This window comes from Peromyscus californicus, unplaced genomic scaffold, assembly GCF_007827085.1.
Source record: "Peromyscus californicus insignis strain IS unplaced genomic scaffold, ASM782708v3 Scaffold_2__1_contigs__length_46816999, whole genome shotgun sequence".
Classification (NCBI taxonomy): domain Eukaryota; kingdom Metazoa; phylum Chordata; class Mammalia; order Rodentia; family Cricetidae; genus Peromyscus; species Peromyscus californicus.
Genome location: NW_026294540.1, coordinates 30,462,850 through 30,478,327, shown reverse-complemented (window position 1 = coordinate 30,478,327; position 15,478 = coordinate 30,462,850). Strand labels below are relative to the sequence as shown.

The 15,478-nt window shown below is 45.4% G+C and overlaps 1 protein-coding gene across 1 annotated transcript; it reads right to left on the bottom strand.

Annotated features, from left to right (window-relative positions):
• Positions 1-517: 517 nt before the first annotated feature.
• Positions 518-1,309, bottom strand: LOC128120811 (olfactory receptor 10AC1-like). Its single transcript, XM_052755019.1, has one exon. The coding sequence runs from the start codon at positions 1,307-1,309 to the stop codon at positions 518-520; it is 792 nt and encodes a 263-aa protein (XP_052610979.1).
• Positions 1,310-15,478: the final 14,169 nt, after the last annotated feature.

The following is a 15,478-nucleotide window of genomic DNA, read 5'->3' as shown; positions in this document are numbered from 1 at the left end:
TCAAGCTGGCCTCCAGAGCTCCATGTAACCACGAGGATGACCTTGAACCCCTTCCTCCACCTCCCAAGTGCTAGGATTGTAAGTGTGGGCCACTACCCCCATCTTTGATAGAGTTTCTTTTGTTCTGTTTTGTAGACAGGGTCTTCCTGTGTAAGCTCATCATGCCCTTGGATTTTTGATCCTCCTTCCTTTGCCTGCTGAGGGCTAGAATTATAGGTGTGAGCCTCTATACCTGGTTTCCAATATCGTTTTTTGGTTGTCACATCTTGGACAGCAGATGCCACCAGCATCCAGTGAGTGGAAGCCTGAGGTATTGCTGAACATGTACCCTCACTACAAAGAGCTATGTCATTCTGAATGTGAGCAGAAGCATTGCTAGTTCAAAGTTCAGTTTGGAGGTCTTCGGATGCTATGACCAAGCTTACATCCATCTGGCAGGTGATGGGGAGGTTATGGATGATGGCTCTGGAGTGGTGTGAGTTCCATCAGTGGCTCCAACAAGACCTGGCATCCATAGTTAGACAAGATCAGCTTGCTGGACCACCCCCATCGTCCTCTGGCTGACCACCCGTTGGAGGGCACCCTGCATATCCCGATTGCGCAGTGTGTAGATGGCCGGGTACAACAACGGTGTGAGGTTTATGTAGATGAGGGACACCAACTTATCTTCCTCCAAGGAGCGGCTGCTCAGGGGTCTGGCATACATGGCTGTAGCACAGCCATAGTGGAGCACAGCCACGGTGAGATGTGATGCCACCGTGTTGAAGGCCTTGCGGCGGCCAGCACCATCCCCCACCCCCAGGATGACCACCAGTACCCTGGTGTAGGACAGCAAGATAAGAATTAGGGGCAGCACCAGCAGAAGCATGCAGGCTGCCAATAACACATGTTCCTGAAGGTCCCGGTTCCCACAGGCCAGAACCAACACAGCTGGGAGGTCACAGAAGACATGATTGACAAGGCCACCATGGCAGAAAGGCAGCTGGAATATAGCAGTGGTGAGGCCTAAGGCTAGGACAGAGCCACCCAAACAGCAGGAAGCTAGAAGGGCCCAGCAGAGCCCAGTGGTCATGAGCTGAGGGTAGTAGAGAGGGTGGCAAATAGCCAGGTAGCGGTCCAAGGCCATAGCTGCCAGCAGCAGGCACTCAGAGCCACCCAGAGCCACAAATAGACCCATTTGGGCAGCGCAGGTAGAAGGTGCCACTGCCTGGCCACCGGGAGGCAGGAGGAACCCAGCCAGCATTCGGGGAGTGAGTACCAGAGTATAGGCCACCTCTACTGCGGACAGTGAACCCAAGAAGAAGTACATGGGTGTGTGCAGAGTGGGTTCTGCCAGGGCCAGACTCAGAATGAGCAGGTTCCCAGCCAGGGTGGCCAAGTAGAGTGGCAAGAGGAGAGAGAATAGCAGCACACGGAGGCCCTGGGGCCACCCTGAGAAGCCTAGGATAACAAATTCCTGTGGTGCCGTCCAGTTGGGCTCAGACCAGTGGCTCTGGTTGGGGCCTGGTGGAGGACAAACCAGAGAGAAGCATAGTGGTGGACATCTTCCTCCCAAGATCCTTTATCTTCTCCCGGACCAAGAACTCTGTGTCAGCTCTCTATAGCCTGCCCTATGATGGTTCATTTTATTTTATTATTTTTTAATTGTATCTATCTATGTGTGTGTGTGTGTGTGTCAGAAGAGTACTTGATCCCCTGGAGATGCAATGACAGGCTATTGTGAGCTGCCCAGTGTTAGTGCTGGCAACAGAACTTGAGTCTACCAAGTCAGTCATGGGTCTTTATGAGCAATAGCCCTGTATATATGTGGATTAAGCCATGGCTACTACTAAACCTGTCTCGGGACTGAGCCCTCCTCTTTGCTCCACACTGTGTTCAAAGCTCCCCCCCCACAGCATTTCTACTCACACACTAAATTCCATCTGGTCCTTCTTTGACTTGATACATGGTTTTCAAGCCAAACCTCCCTTTCTTCTGGACACAGAGCTGACCAGGCTTGGAAATAGGTATCCCTGGATCAATTCTCTCTCCAGTGCCTTCAAATAAAATGAGGGGCCATATCCTGCCAGAAGAACCTTATTCCACACTCCCTTCTATCTCATGACCCTCATTTTCTCTCTCCTGGATGGTCACAACTGACTCTAATGGGTCCGTTCCCTCCCAGTAAGAGTCTTAAATCACATTTTAACATCTGTGTGTATATGCTTGTGTGTATGCACATATGCATGTATGTGTGTGTGTGCATGGGTGTGTGGAGGCCACATGTCAACATCAGGTGGCTTCCTTAATCTCTCTTCATCTTATTTTTTGAGACAGGGTCCCTCATTGAAACTGGGGCTTAGAAATTTTGCTAAACTGCCTGGCCAGTAAGCCCTATGGATCCTCCTGTCTCTAGCTCCACCATCCTAGACATTATAGGTATGTGCCATTATGCCTGACTTTTTAACGTGGGTTCTGGGACTTGAACTCAGGTCCTCATGCTTGCAAACAAGCACTTTACTGACTGAGTTATCTCTCCAGCTTCACATTTTATTTTATTTTACTATGAGACAAGGTCTCTATGTAGCTCAAGCAGACTTGGAGTTTCATGATCCTCCTGCCTCAACCTCCCAAGTGCTAGGTTTACATGTCCTTCTAATGACTTCACCACCAACTACAGTTAGCTTTTTATCAAGAACAGATGTCAGGTCCTTGCTTCAGCATCTCATCCTTGCTTTTCAGATGAATTCACTTTCCTCAACTCAGCTCTCAATATCCTTCATGATGTTGAGTCCAGCTTCACTGCTCATCAGTCTCCTTTCCACACCATGACCCGTTAGAAGGTCTCCATTCCCACATGCTCTCTATCTTTCCACCTGCTGTTTTCTTTCTGGATTTCCATGGAGACTTCATTTTGTCTATCTGGAAATTTTTAGGCTGAGTGTGTAAACTTGCAGTATAGAATTCATCTAGAATCCCCCAGTGAGGGGCTGGGGTGTGGCTCAATAGTAGAGCACCTGCCTAGAATCTCCCAGTGAGGGGCTGGGGTGTGGCTCAGTGGTAGAGCACCTGCCTAGAATCCCCCAGTGAGGGGCTGGGAGCATGGTTCTGTGGCAGAGCACTTGTCTAGCAGGTGTGAGGCTCTGGATGCCATCCCCAGCACTGCCAACAAAACAAAACAAACTATAGCACACACACACACACACACACACACACACACACCTGTAGACTGTCTGGAAAAGTTTTATTCAATCTCCAAGGCTGCTGTATTTATATGCCTGTCCACAGGCAGGCTGGATGTCACTCTCTGAAGCTACAGTTGCCACAGCAACACCATTAACCTCAGCCTTCTGGGATGGACAGTCTGAGCTATGTCTGTGCAGCTTGCTGAATTACTGAAAGTCGAGGGATCAGTTTAATGTTCCTCCATCCTTACACATTTGTGCTGCACACCCGATCACCCTTAGTTATCTCCCCATCCTGGGTTTCCATCCCTGGAACATCAGAGAGCCCCCAGCCTCACCGTTTCCTAAAGCAATTGCTCCAGACTCTGCTGGATTCTCCCTAAACATGTTCTTGGCACTTGTCATCACTGAGACCATCAGCTTCAGCAGGGATGTGCAACTAATCACTTTCCTATGCAATACCTCCCTGAACTATTACAATCAATCCATTGTCACACTCAGCTACCAAAGGTCATGTTAACTATGACATGCGTTTTCTCTCCTTTCTGTTCTTATCCTCCATGTCTTAACATTTTCCTTCACTGTTACCATCACCATTTTCATCATCACCATCATTATCATCATCACCAGCACCATCATCATTTTTTTTGTGGTGCTTCATATAGAACCCAGGGCCCTTTCTGAGTGCTAGTCCAATGCTCTACCATTGATTGACATCCTTACCCCCTAGTAATTTTGGGACAGTTATGAAGCAGCAATAAAAATAATTTCATGGTTGGGGGTCACCACAACATTGAGGAACTGTATTAAAGGATCGCAGCATTGGGAAGGTTGAGAACCACTGCTCTAAATCCTCCTGCTGTAGCCCCCTGAATATTGGGAGTATAGGTATGTGGTGGTATTGTGTTCCCCAAAATATTGTGCACACTAATAAACTTATCTGGGGTCAGAGAGGAGAACAGCCACAATACTAAGCATAGAGGATAGGCAGTGGTAGCACATGCCTTTAATCCTAGCATTCCAGAGACAGAAATCCCTCTGGATCTCTGTGAGTTCAAGGCCACATTGGAAACAGCCAGACATGGTGACACACGCCTTTAATCCCAAGAAGTGAGCCTTTAATCCCAGGGAGTGATGGCAGAAGGCAGAAAGATATATAAGGCATGAAGGCCAGAAACTAGAAGCATTTGGCTGGTTAAGCTTTCAGGCTTTCGAGCAGCAGTTCAGCTGAGATTCATTCTGGATGAGGACTCAGGGGCCTCCAGTCTGAGGAAATAGGATCATCTGAGGAATTGGCAAGGTGAGGTAGCTGTGGCTTGTTCTGCTTCTCTGATCTTCCAGCACTCACCCCAATAACTGGCCTCAGGTTTGATCTTACTAATAAGACCTTCTAAGATTCCTGCTGCATAGGTATTTGCTACTGCATCCAGATATTTTTAATTTTTTGAGGAGCCTGAAGTATCATTAGAGGCCAAGCAAGCATTCTGCCATTGAACCTTTTCTCTAGTTCCCCTTGAAAACTAACTCAAGCTCTGGGATTGAAGAGAGGGGCCAGAGGGAAGGGAAAGTAATGCCTTGTGAGCATGAGGACCTGAGTTCAATCCCCAGGACCCTTTTGTTGTTGTTGTTTTTGTTTTGTTTGTTTGTTTATCCAGGTGTGGTGACATACACATCTATAACCCCAGCAATGGGAAGGTAGAGATAGGATTCTTAGGGCTCACTGGCCAGCTAGTGTAGCCTAGTTGGTGAAATCATGGCAAGCAAAAGACCCTGTCTCAAACAAACAAACAAATCAAAACAAAACAAAACAAAACTCAAGGTGGATGGCACCTGAGGAACCACAGCTGAGGTGACCTCTGGTGTCCATGTGTACGCAACACATACCTGTACTCTCAAGCATCCATGTACAACATACACATACAAAACTAACTCAAACTCATTATCTCCAAGAAGTTCAGTGGGTTGGGTCCAGTCTTTGCTTCCTTAGAGGTGCTTACCCACCTACCTTCAACGCCATGCGACAGAGAGAGTAGGCTGAGGTGAGGTCCCACCATCACTGGAGCTGTCCTCTGTAGTTAGTCAATGATCCCTCTCCTCACTGGAGGCTCCTGATGGATTATGGTCATGTTGCAGAGCTCGGCTGTACAGGGAACCATGAGCTCAGCCTTTTGATGCTTACTACAAGATGTTGTGCAGGGCACATGTCATGGCCGCTATAAAATGAGAGTCAGACCTTTATGTCTCTTCTACAGCTGTTATTTTGTGGCACTATAAAAAGTTGAGTTTGTGGTTATGGTTTTTATTGTTAAAATAAACCATCTTTTTTTTATTTTTTATTTTTTCAGGCTTTTTGAGACACGGTTTCTCTGTGTAGACCTGGCTGTCCTGGAACTCGATCTGTAAGACCAGGCTGGCCTGAAACTTAGAGATTCACCTGCCTCTGCCTCCTGAGTGCTGAGATTGAAGGTGTGCACCACCACCACCTGGTTATAAACCATCTTTTAAAAAATATGTGTGTGTGACTACATGCACTTGCCCATGTGTGTGAGTCACACTGGCTAGAGGTCACCCCAGAGATCTTCCTCAACAACTTTTTTCTTTTTAAAAGACTTTATTTTGGTTCTCTGTATTTGTGTCTCTGTGTAGATATGTGCGCCTATGTGTGGATGCCTGAGGAGACCAAAAGAGGCTGTTGGGTTCCCTAGAGCTGGAGTTACAGGCGATTGAATCACCAAATGTGTGTGCTGACAACTGGACTTGGCTCCTCGGGAAGCAGCTGGTGCTCTTCACCACTAAGCCATCTTTCCAACCTGTTCACCTTTTTTTTTTGAGACAGGGTCTGTCACTGAACCTAGAGTTCACTTATTTGGCCAAGACTGGTTGACCAGCAAACCTCTGTGTCCACCTCCCCAGCACTGGGGCTGTAGACACACACTGCCACACCTGGCTTCTACATGAATACTGGGGTCTGAACTCACGTCTTTATTCTTTCAGGGTGAACACTTTACCCACTGGGCCTCTCCCCAGTCCCATCTTATTCTCTCTCTCTCTCTCTCTCTCTCTCTCTCTCTCTCTCTCTCTCTCTGTCTCTTAACAAGGTTTCTTTGTGTAGCCCAGACTGTCCCTGAACTCACTCTGTAGCCCAGGCTGGCCTCAAATTTACAGAGCTCTGCCTGTCTTTGCCTCTCAAGTGCTGGGACTAAAGGCATGCACCACCATGACCAGCTTCATCTTATTCTTTTAAAGATAGTTTAGGCTTCTCAAAAGATCCTAAAAATATTAAGACATGGTGGCAAATGCCTGTAAACCCAGCACTAGAGAGGTTAAAGCAGGGGAATTGTGAGTTCAGGACCAGCTTGGACTTAATGATGAAGCCCCATTTCAAAATCACCAATGAGGACAGCAAGGTGGCTCAGTGGGTAAAGGTACCTGCTGCTAAGCCTAATAACCTGAGTTTGATCCCCAGGACCCACACTGTGAGAGGAGAAAACCCATTTCCTCGAGTTGTCCTTTGACCTATGTATACAATAAAGGAATAAGTGGATTTTTTTCTGAAGGTGTGTGATAATCCCTTAACCTAAAGACTTACCAGGCAAAGGCAAGCAGATCTCTGTGACTTCCAGACCAGGTTGGTCTACCAAGCAAATTCCTGGCCAACTAGGGCTACATAAGTGAGATTCTGTCTAAAAAAACACTTTAAAGCAAATAACTATATAAGCAGAAGATGATTAACTTGATCTAAGCACTACACAATATCTAGACATATTCAAACATACCTTTCTTGTGTTTTTAAAAAAGATTTGTTTTACCTGTGTGTAGGTCTGTGAACTACATACATGTAATGCCATGAGGAAGCCAGAAGAGGGCATAGGATCCCCTAAGGCTAGAGTTAGAGACCATTGTTAACCTCCACATGAGCCCCGGGAATCTAACCCAGGCCCTCTGGAAGAGCAACTGGGGCTCTTAATCACTGAGCCATCTCTCAAGTTTTATGGTTTGTATTCTATTTGTTCCAGCCAAGACAATTTTGTTTTTATGTACCAGTTAAAAAAATTTTAAAAGAACTTTTGACTTTTTTCAAGAGCTCATGAACAAGTCTGTAGGCCAGGCAGGATGGCACATGCCTGCAATTCCAGCACTTGGGAGGCTGAGACAGGAGGATCTCGAGTTTGATAGGTATGCTTAGATAATGAGACCCTGCCACAACTTTCCCAACTAACTATCATCATCACCATCATCACCATCATCACTGTTATCACCACCACCACCACCACCACCACCACCACCACCACCACCACCATCATCTTGGAAAATAAGAATAAAGCTGAGTGTGACGGCACACACCTTTAATCCCAACAACTCAGAAGGCAGAGACATGCAGATCCCTGTGAGTTCATGGCCAGCCTGGTCTGCAGAGCCAGTTCTAGGTTAGTCAGGGCTCCACAGTGAGACCCTGTCTCAAAAAGTAATAATAATCAAGGGCTTAGACTGTTGCTAATATGTGAGGCTTGGAGTCAATTCTCAGCAACTCAGAGAAGAAAAGGAAAAGGAAAAGAGGGAAGACATTGGCTTGATTTAGAAAGAGAAGTCAGTTGGCAGGGGTTGTTAACCTAGGCATAACTGGGATGGCATTTTTGGACAGATCTTTGAAGAATCTTTGAAAAATGTACCTATTCCAAAGGCTCTTTCAGGCCAGTGAGGTGACTCCATAGGCAAAGGCACTTGCTGCTAAACCCAGTGATCCAAGTTCAATCTCTAGGACCCACATGGTGGAAAGAGAGAATTGACTTCTTAGAAGTTGTCCTTGGACCTCCACGTGTGTACTATGGAATGTATGTGAGCACACACATGCATGCGTGCATGCACATACACACGCAAATGAATAAAAAATGTTAAAAACAAACAAAGGCTATTCTTAGCTGTCCCAGTGTGTGTAGGTGTCTGTATATGTGTGCTGGTACATACTGCATTCTGCTCTGGGCTAGCCTTAGGTATCAGTGAGTTCTGGAACTTAGTCTTTGATGTGGTATGGTGTTATTATTGAAACAGGGTCTCATGTAGCCCAGGCTGCCCTAGAGTTCATTATGTAGCTGAGGATGACCCTGAACCCCTCCCACCTCTTCCTTCTTGAGTGCTGCCATGACAGGCATGTACTGACTGCCACATCTAGTTTCTATGCATGCAAGACAAGCACTCTACCAACTGAGCCAAGTCCTCAGCCCTCTGATGTGATATGTTACCCAAGTCACATTTCTCTCCTAGCATCAGGTTCTTCACCTGAGGGGTCTGATGGGGTTTTGGGGCTCACCTGTGTTTCAGCTGAGATCCTATTTATTGGCCGTCAGAGATCACAGGGAAATTCTCGTCTTCTTGAACACTAGCAGCATCCTCAGTCCACAGGGTGGTGTCAGTGCTTGTTTTAAATGATGTGTGTGGTGCATCTGATGGAAGGGTCCCTACATTTAGGAAGAACCAATGAATTAAAAAAAAATACCAGGGCTGGTAAGAAAACTCAGTGGGTAAAGGTGCTTGCCACCAAGTCTGCCAACCTGAGTTCAATCCCTGAGACCCACTTGCAGGACAGAACTGACTCCCAGAAGTTGTTCTCTGACTGCAACATGTGCCTTTTGCATTTGCACATGTGCTCATGCACACGTACACACTCTCACGCACTTGTGCGTATGTGCACACACACACACCAAACAAACAAACAAATAAATGTAATAAAAATTTTTTAAAAGCTGGGCATGGTGATACACACCTTTACTCCCAGCGCTTTGGAGACAGAGGCAGGAGAATTTCTATGAGTTTGTGGACAACTTCATCTATATAGAGAGTTCCAGGCCAGCCAGGGCTACATAGTGAAATCCTGTCTCATAAATAAATGGATGAAAAAAGAATAGACAAGATTAACACACCAAGATGTGTTTGGCTTTCTCTTGGCTCCCTGTCTACCACATCCCACTTTAGATGCAAATATTTATCTGGAGAGATGGAGCAAGTAGTGGAAGAGAGAAGGAAGTTGGACAGAGACTTGTAATATACCCAGATTCATTCACCTGTTGCCCTGACACCAAGACTCTGGAATGCCCCAGTCCTGGACGAGGGCGATGGACAAAGCACTCACTATGTGAGCCTGAGGACCTGGATTCAACTCCCCAGATCCCATGTAAAAGTCAGATGCAGTAGCCATGTATCTGTACTTGCAGTGCTCCTGTGGGGAGATGGGAGTTGGGTACAAAAGAACTTACAGGAGCTGGCCCATCAGCTAGCCTGGTGTATGCTCTGGTGAACAATAGAGATCCTATCTCAAAGTAAGGTGAAAGGTGAGGGCTGACCTTTCGTTCCTCCGACCACCACTTACACACTGTGGCATGTGTGATGAGAGAGAGAGAGAGAGAGAGAGAGAGAGAGAGAGAGAGAGAGAGATTCTAGCCTTTATCTTTCATTCCCATCCCTACAGTTCCATGGTTTCCTGGGTCTTGACATCACTTCCACATTCCTCTTCAGTGACCATGTTTCCACATTCCCTCTAAACACTGATGGGAAGGAAAAAGAGAACGAGAATAGTGATCACAATTGATATCACTACCAGTATTGATCTCTCACAATGTACAAATGATGTTCTAAGCACTATCCATGTACGGTAGCACTTCATACATAGTCACAGCTTATGACACTGCAAGATGATTATGTAATAGGCATTATTATTGATTCATAGATGGGGAAGCTGAGACCAGAGAGGGTGACTTATCAAAGTTTCTCCCTGCAGGAGTATTTTTTTCAGATGCTAATATCAAAATCTGCTCTATGGAAAGGGCTTGCAGCATATGCATCTCTCTCATATGTCTGTGCCTCTCCATCCATCTGAGGAGAAGATGAGAAGAGCCTGAAAGAAAGCTGAAGACTTTGAAGTACACAGAGAGACAAAGAGACGGAGATCTGAAGAGACTCATAACTGGGAGTGGCATGTGAGGCAAGTGTGTGCCTGCACACAAAGCATGCCAGGCAAATGAGGACTAGAGACAGGTGACATTGATGGAGCAGCCCAACTCAGGTGGCTCAGAGGGCTCTGGGCTGCAAGAGTATGGATGGGAGACAGAGAGAGAGAGAGAGAGAGAGAGAGAGAGAGAGAGAGAGAGAGAGAGAGAGAGAGAGAGAGATATTTAGAGGAAAAGATCAGAGAGAGAAGGGGAAGAAAGAGGGAGGAGAGCTAGAGATAGATAGATAGATAGATAGATAGATAGATAGATAGATAGATAGATAAAGGATAAAGGGGCTGGGATGAAAAAGATGCGTGTGTGTGTGTGTGTGTGTGTGTGTGTGTGTGTGTGTGTGTGTGAGAGAGAGAGAGAGAGAGAGAGAGAAGACTGGGAGAGAGGAGAGGGATTGAAAGAGAGCAGAGGAATTTGAGAGGAAAAGATGACATACAGAAGACATATTTGAGAGGGAAAGATTAAAATGATTAAGAAAAGATAAAGAGAAAAGAAGAGAAAGAAATAGAGAGGGCAAGAGGTGAAGGGCTGAGAAGGAAGGATGAACCAGGGAGGCAGAGAGAAATGATAAGGGAAAATGAAAGAGGTTTGAGAGAGAAAGGTGAGACAGAAGACATAAGAGAGATGGGGAAGAGGGAAAGGGGAGGGGGAGGGAAGGAGGGAGGGAGAAAGAGGGAAAGAGAGAGAGCCAGAGAGAGAGAGAGAGCCAGAGAGTGAGAGAGACAGAGAGAGACAGAGACAGAGAGACAGAGAGACAGAGAGAGACACAGAGAGAGACAGAGACAGAGAGACAGAGAGAGAGAGAATAGAGAGATTACCATGAAATTCATGAAGCATAGTTTTCCATTGGGAAATTCTACTGGAAGCTTTGCACTTCAGTCCCCTGCAGTCACACTCCACAGAAAGTCATCTTCTATGGCTCCTTCCCTGTCTGGAGGAGAATGACCAGAGTGTGGAATATTGATCTAATTGAGACAACCAGGCCCAAGATGCTGAATTGCAACCTTCTTTGACTCCTAGCCTTCTGCTTGGGCAGCCCACTCTCCATATACCAACTCTGGCAATAGTGAAAAGTTTCACTCAGGACCACAGATTTTCATCAGGAAGGTGACTGGGATCCTTTCTAGAACTCTAATCTCCACCTATCTAAAGACAGACCCACCACAGCTACTTTTAAAAATCTATCCCTCCTCTGTGTTCTGCTGAGTCATCATCAGCAAGTTCCCCAACAGTGTGAACATGTCCTGACCATCAGTTTCTCCCTGATCTCACTCATGTACCCCTAACATCAGAATGTCATTTTTCCACCTGGAAATGTACTCATTCTTCAAAGTCCACCTTGAACATGTACACACAAATATAACTGAAAATAATGCAAACAAAATTGATAAAATATCAGCATCAAGGGAAGGATTTTGTAGAAACAAAAGCAGGCCAACCTCATCTTGTCCCCCATCTTCTGACTCCCCTGATAGTCCATTTCTTTCAAAGCTTCTTTCCATATCCTTGAAAGAGATGCTTAATGGGTTTCCTAGGGCCCACTTAAGGGTCTAGCTTGAGCTAAAGCCCCAGAGTCTCGTTAGCACCTTCTTTCCACCACTGGGCTGTCTGAGGAGTGTGGGGGTCTCAGAAGGATGGAGCTGGAGGGATGGGAGGGAGAGGAACATGGGAAATCAGAACTTCAATATCTTGGGAGAGCCTGAAACTTCTGGTCCAAGGAGACAAGAAGGCTATCTCCCTGCAGTGATGACAACATCGAGAGTTGGGAGAGACTTGACCTCAGAGGAATGAGTATCCCAGAGCACTGTAAGAGAAGATCCCTGGAGAAAGGAAAGAAAATTCACTGTGGCTCTGTTCACATTTTCGTAAAATTTACCAAAAGTTTGAACCCAGAAGTGACCAAGAGTGTCATGGTTTAGAAAATGTTGACTATGAGCGATGTCAATAACATAGCAGTGACCTCAGTAAATGGTTCGACATCTGTCTATGGGCTGGAACACTCTGGGAAAGCCTGAGTTCAAATAAGAAGCCACAAAGGGTTGGAGGGATGGAGTAGCCCATGCTTGCTGCATTAGCATTAAAGATCTGAATCTGATGTCCTAGAACCCATGTAAAAAAGCTGGGCACAGCAGTACACACTTGTAATCCCAGCACTGGGGAGGAAGAGATGGGAGGATCCCTGAGGGTTGTTGACTGGCCTTCCTAGCCCAATCAGAGAGCCTCAGCTTCAGTGAGAGACTCTGTGTTAAAAAAAAGCTGAAGAATGATTGAAGACACCTATCTCCAAAGCTGGCACAACTCAGAGAAGGGTGACTCCCCTCATCCACAAGGGGATCCTGTAAGAACAAGGACCTCAGGTGCTTTCATCACCAGTTGCCCAGAAGCCCTTTCCACTGCCACATGCTTTTCAGTCTTCCCAGACATGTACACTAGCTACAGGAGCTTCCTAGAGTCCATGCCATCATTCCTTCTTGGCCTGGGGCCACCCCATTCTGTACCCCTGGACCAAGCATCACCATGACTTCCACATACCAATCTAGTCTGCTGGTAAAAGTTCTCATTTACCAAAGCCAATCTACATAACCTGGGACAGTTCTGCCCACCCCCACCCTCTGTGTGTGTGTGTGTGTGTGTGTGTGTGTGTGTGTGTGTGTGTGTGTGTGTATGTTTGTTCACCTGTGGGTGTGAAGGCAGAGATAGATGTTGAGTGTATTCCCCCATTGCTGTCCACCTTATTTTGAGACAGTGCCTCTAACTGAACCTGGAGCTCACCAATCTGGTAGATTCACTGGGCGCTGAGACCCAGAGATTGCCCTGTCTCCATCTCCCTATCACTGGGGTTACAGGTGAATACCATAGTATCTGGCTTACATGTGGGTGCTGGGGAACTGAACTCAAGTCCCCATGCTTGTGTGGCAAACACTTTGCCTATTAGCTTTCTTCTCAGCTTCCTGGCTTCTTCTTTAAGTGCACAGTTAAGAGCACAAGTCTGCAAGGAGCACACACATGAAAACACACACACACACACACACACACACACACACACACACACACACACAGGCAATAGGACACTGGTAAATAAACACAACAGATCTCCAGGAACTGGCCCTAAATAAGAGATTTCTGTATTACTGGAAAAGAGACTTTAAATAATGGGCTGGATAGATGGCTCTGTGGTTAAAAACACTGGCTGCTCTTTCAGAGGACTTTAGCTCAATTCCTAGCACCTGCATGGCAGTCTACAACAATTTCTAACTCCAGTTTCAGGTGATCTGATGTCCTGTTCTGGCAAAAGCACTGCACACGTGTGGTGCACAGACATACAAGCAAAACACCCATACACATAAAATAATGAAATATTTTAATTTAAAGAATTGTCTTAAAGACACTCAACAGGATGACTCAACCTTGGCAAAGGAATGCATGAATAAAACAAAAATTTAACAAAGAGATTGAAATAATTTAAAAAAATGATCAGGTGGTTTTTTATTTTTAAAACATTTGATTTATTATTTCATGTATATGAGTGTTTTGCCTGCTTGTGTATGTGCACCATGTGTGTGCAGTACTCATGGGGGAGAAGAGGGCATTGGAGCCTCTGGAACTGGAGTTATAGATGGTCGTGAGCTGCAATGTGGGTGCTAGGAATTGAATCCAGATCCTCTGGAAGAGCAGCCAGTGCTTTTACCTCCTGAGCCATCTCTTCAGCTCCCCCTCCCCATTTTTTTTTAGACAGAGTTTTACATATCCCAGGCTGGACTCAAAGTTGATATGTAGTGGAGGATGACCTCAAACTCCTGAGCTCCCTGCTTCTGCTTCCTGTGTGCCACAGTGCCTGGCATAAGAGCTTCTCTCTTGTTTAAAATTTATTATGATTATGATTATGATTATTATGATTATGATTATTATTGTGTGTGTATGTGTGCATGGTGTGTGTGGGGCAGATGTGTCACAGTGTGCACGTGGAAGTTAGAGGAGAGCTTTGTGGAGTTGGTTCTTTCCCTCCCTTCTTCTGTGGGATCCAGGGATTGAACTCAGGTCACTAGACTTGCATGGCCCAAGTGCTAGTTTTTTTTAAAAGACAAACAACATTTACCAAACCTTAGATACAGATGTAGAAAAAATGGGAAGAGATTAAATAGAAAAAAAAGGAGAGGAGATTTACGCACAGAAAACTAGAAAGTAGACATTACAACAGATTCCTGATAAATAAAAAGGCTTAATAGGAATTATTCTGAACAATTTTATAACAACAAATTACATAACCTAGAAGAAATTAATAAATGACTAGGAATCAGCATTTACCAAAACAGAACTGAGAAGAAAACAGACAGCTAATAGGTAGCAAGGAGATAAAGCTGCAACAAAGGAGGTCCAGGACCACGTGGCTCCACCAGCATATTCTTCAAAACATTCATAAAGAATGGACTGTCTAGGGATAGTGGAACATGCCTTTAATCCTAGCACTTGGGAGGCAGAGTCAGGCAGATCTCTGTGACATTGAAGTCAGAGAGTTCCAGGCCTGATAGGGCTACAGAGTGAGATCTTGTCCCCCAACAAGAAGCATGGGGTCTGGAGAGATGGCATGGTGGTTAAGGGTGTGCACTACTCTTGTGGAGAACCCAAGTTTTGTTTCCAGCATCCACGTGTCAGCTCACAACCACTTGTAACTCCAGCTTCAGGTGATCTGACACCCTCTTCTGGCTTCTGTGAACAACTTTATTCACATACACACACACACACACACACACACACACACACACACACACACACACACACACACACACACACACACACACACACACATGCACGCATGCACCACCACCATAATTGAAGATAAATCTTAAAAAAATTCAAAAAGGAATCAATACCAATGTTTCTTAAACCCTTCTAAGAAATACAAGGAAAGATAGTTCCAACTATTTTTTTTTTATGAAGCTAGCATCTCCCTAATGTCAAAGCCAAAAACACCAGAAGAAAGAAAAGCTACAGGCTATGTTCCTAATGAGTGACTATCAAAAAATCTTCAGTATGACACTATCAATGGCACTCTCAGTACTCAAAAAGCAGAGGCATTAGATTCAGGATTTCAAGGCATCCTTGGTTACACAGCAAGTTCAAGAACAGCTGGGGCTACATGAAACCTGCTTACAAACAAACAAATATTTCCCAATCTCTAACAAGATGAATTCAACAGTATAGTATAAGACAACTAAATGGGATTTATCTTTGGAACACAAGGATGGTCCAGCATATGCAACTATATCAATGTAAAACATGATATTAACAAATCTAACATGATTATCTCAGGGATTTCAG

Bases quoted from the DNA above. Each gene is read 5' to 3' on its own strand.
- LOC128120811 (XM_052755019.1), bottom strand. From the start codon at position 1,309: ATGTACTTCTTCTTGGGTTCACTGTCCGCAGTAGAGGTGGCCTATACT.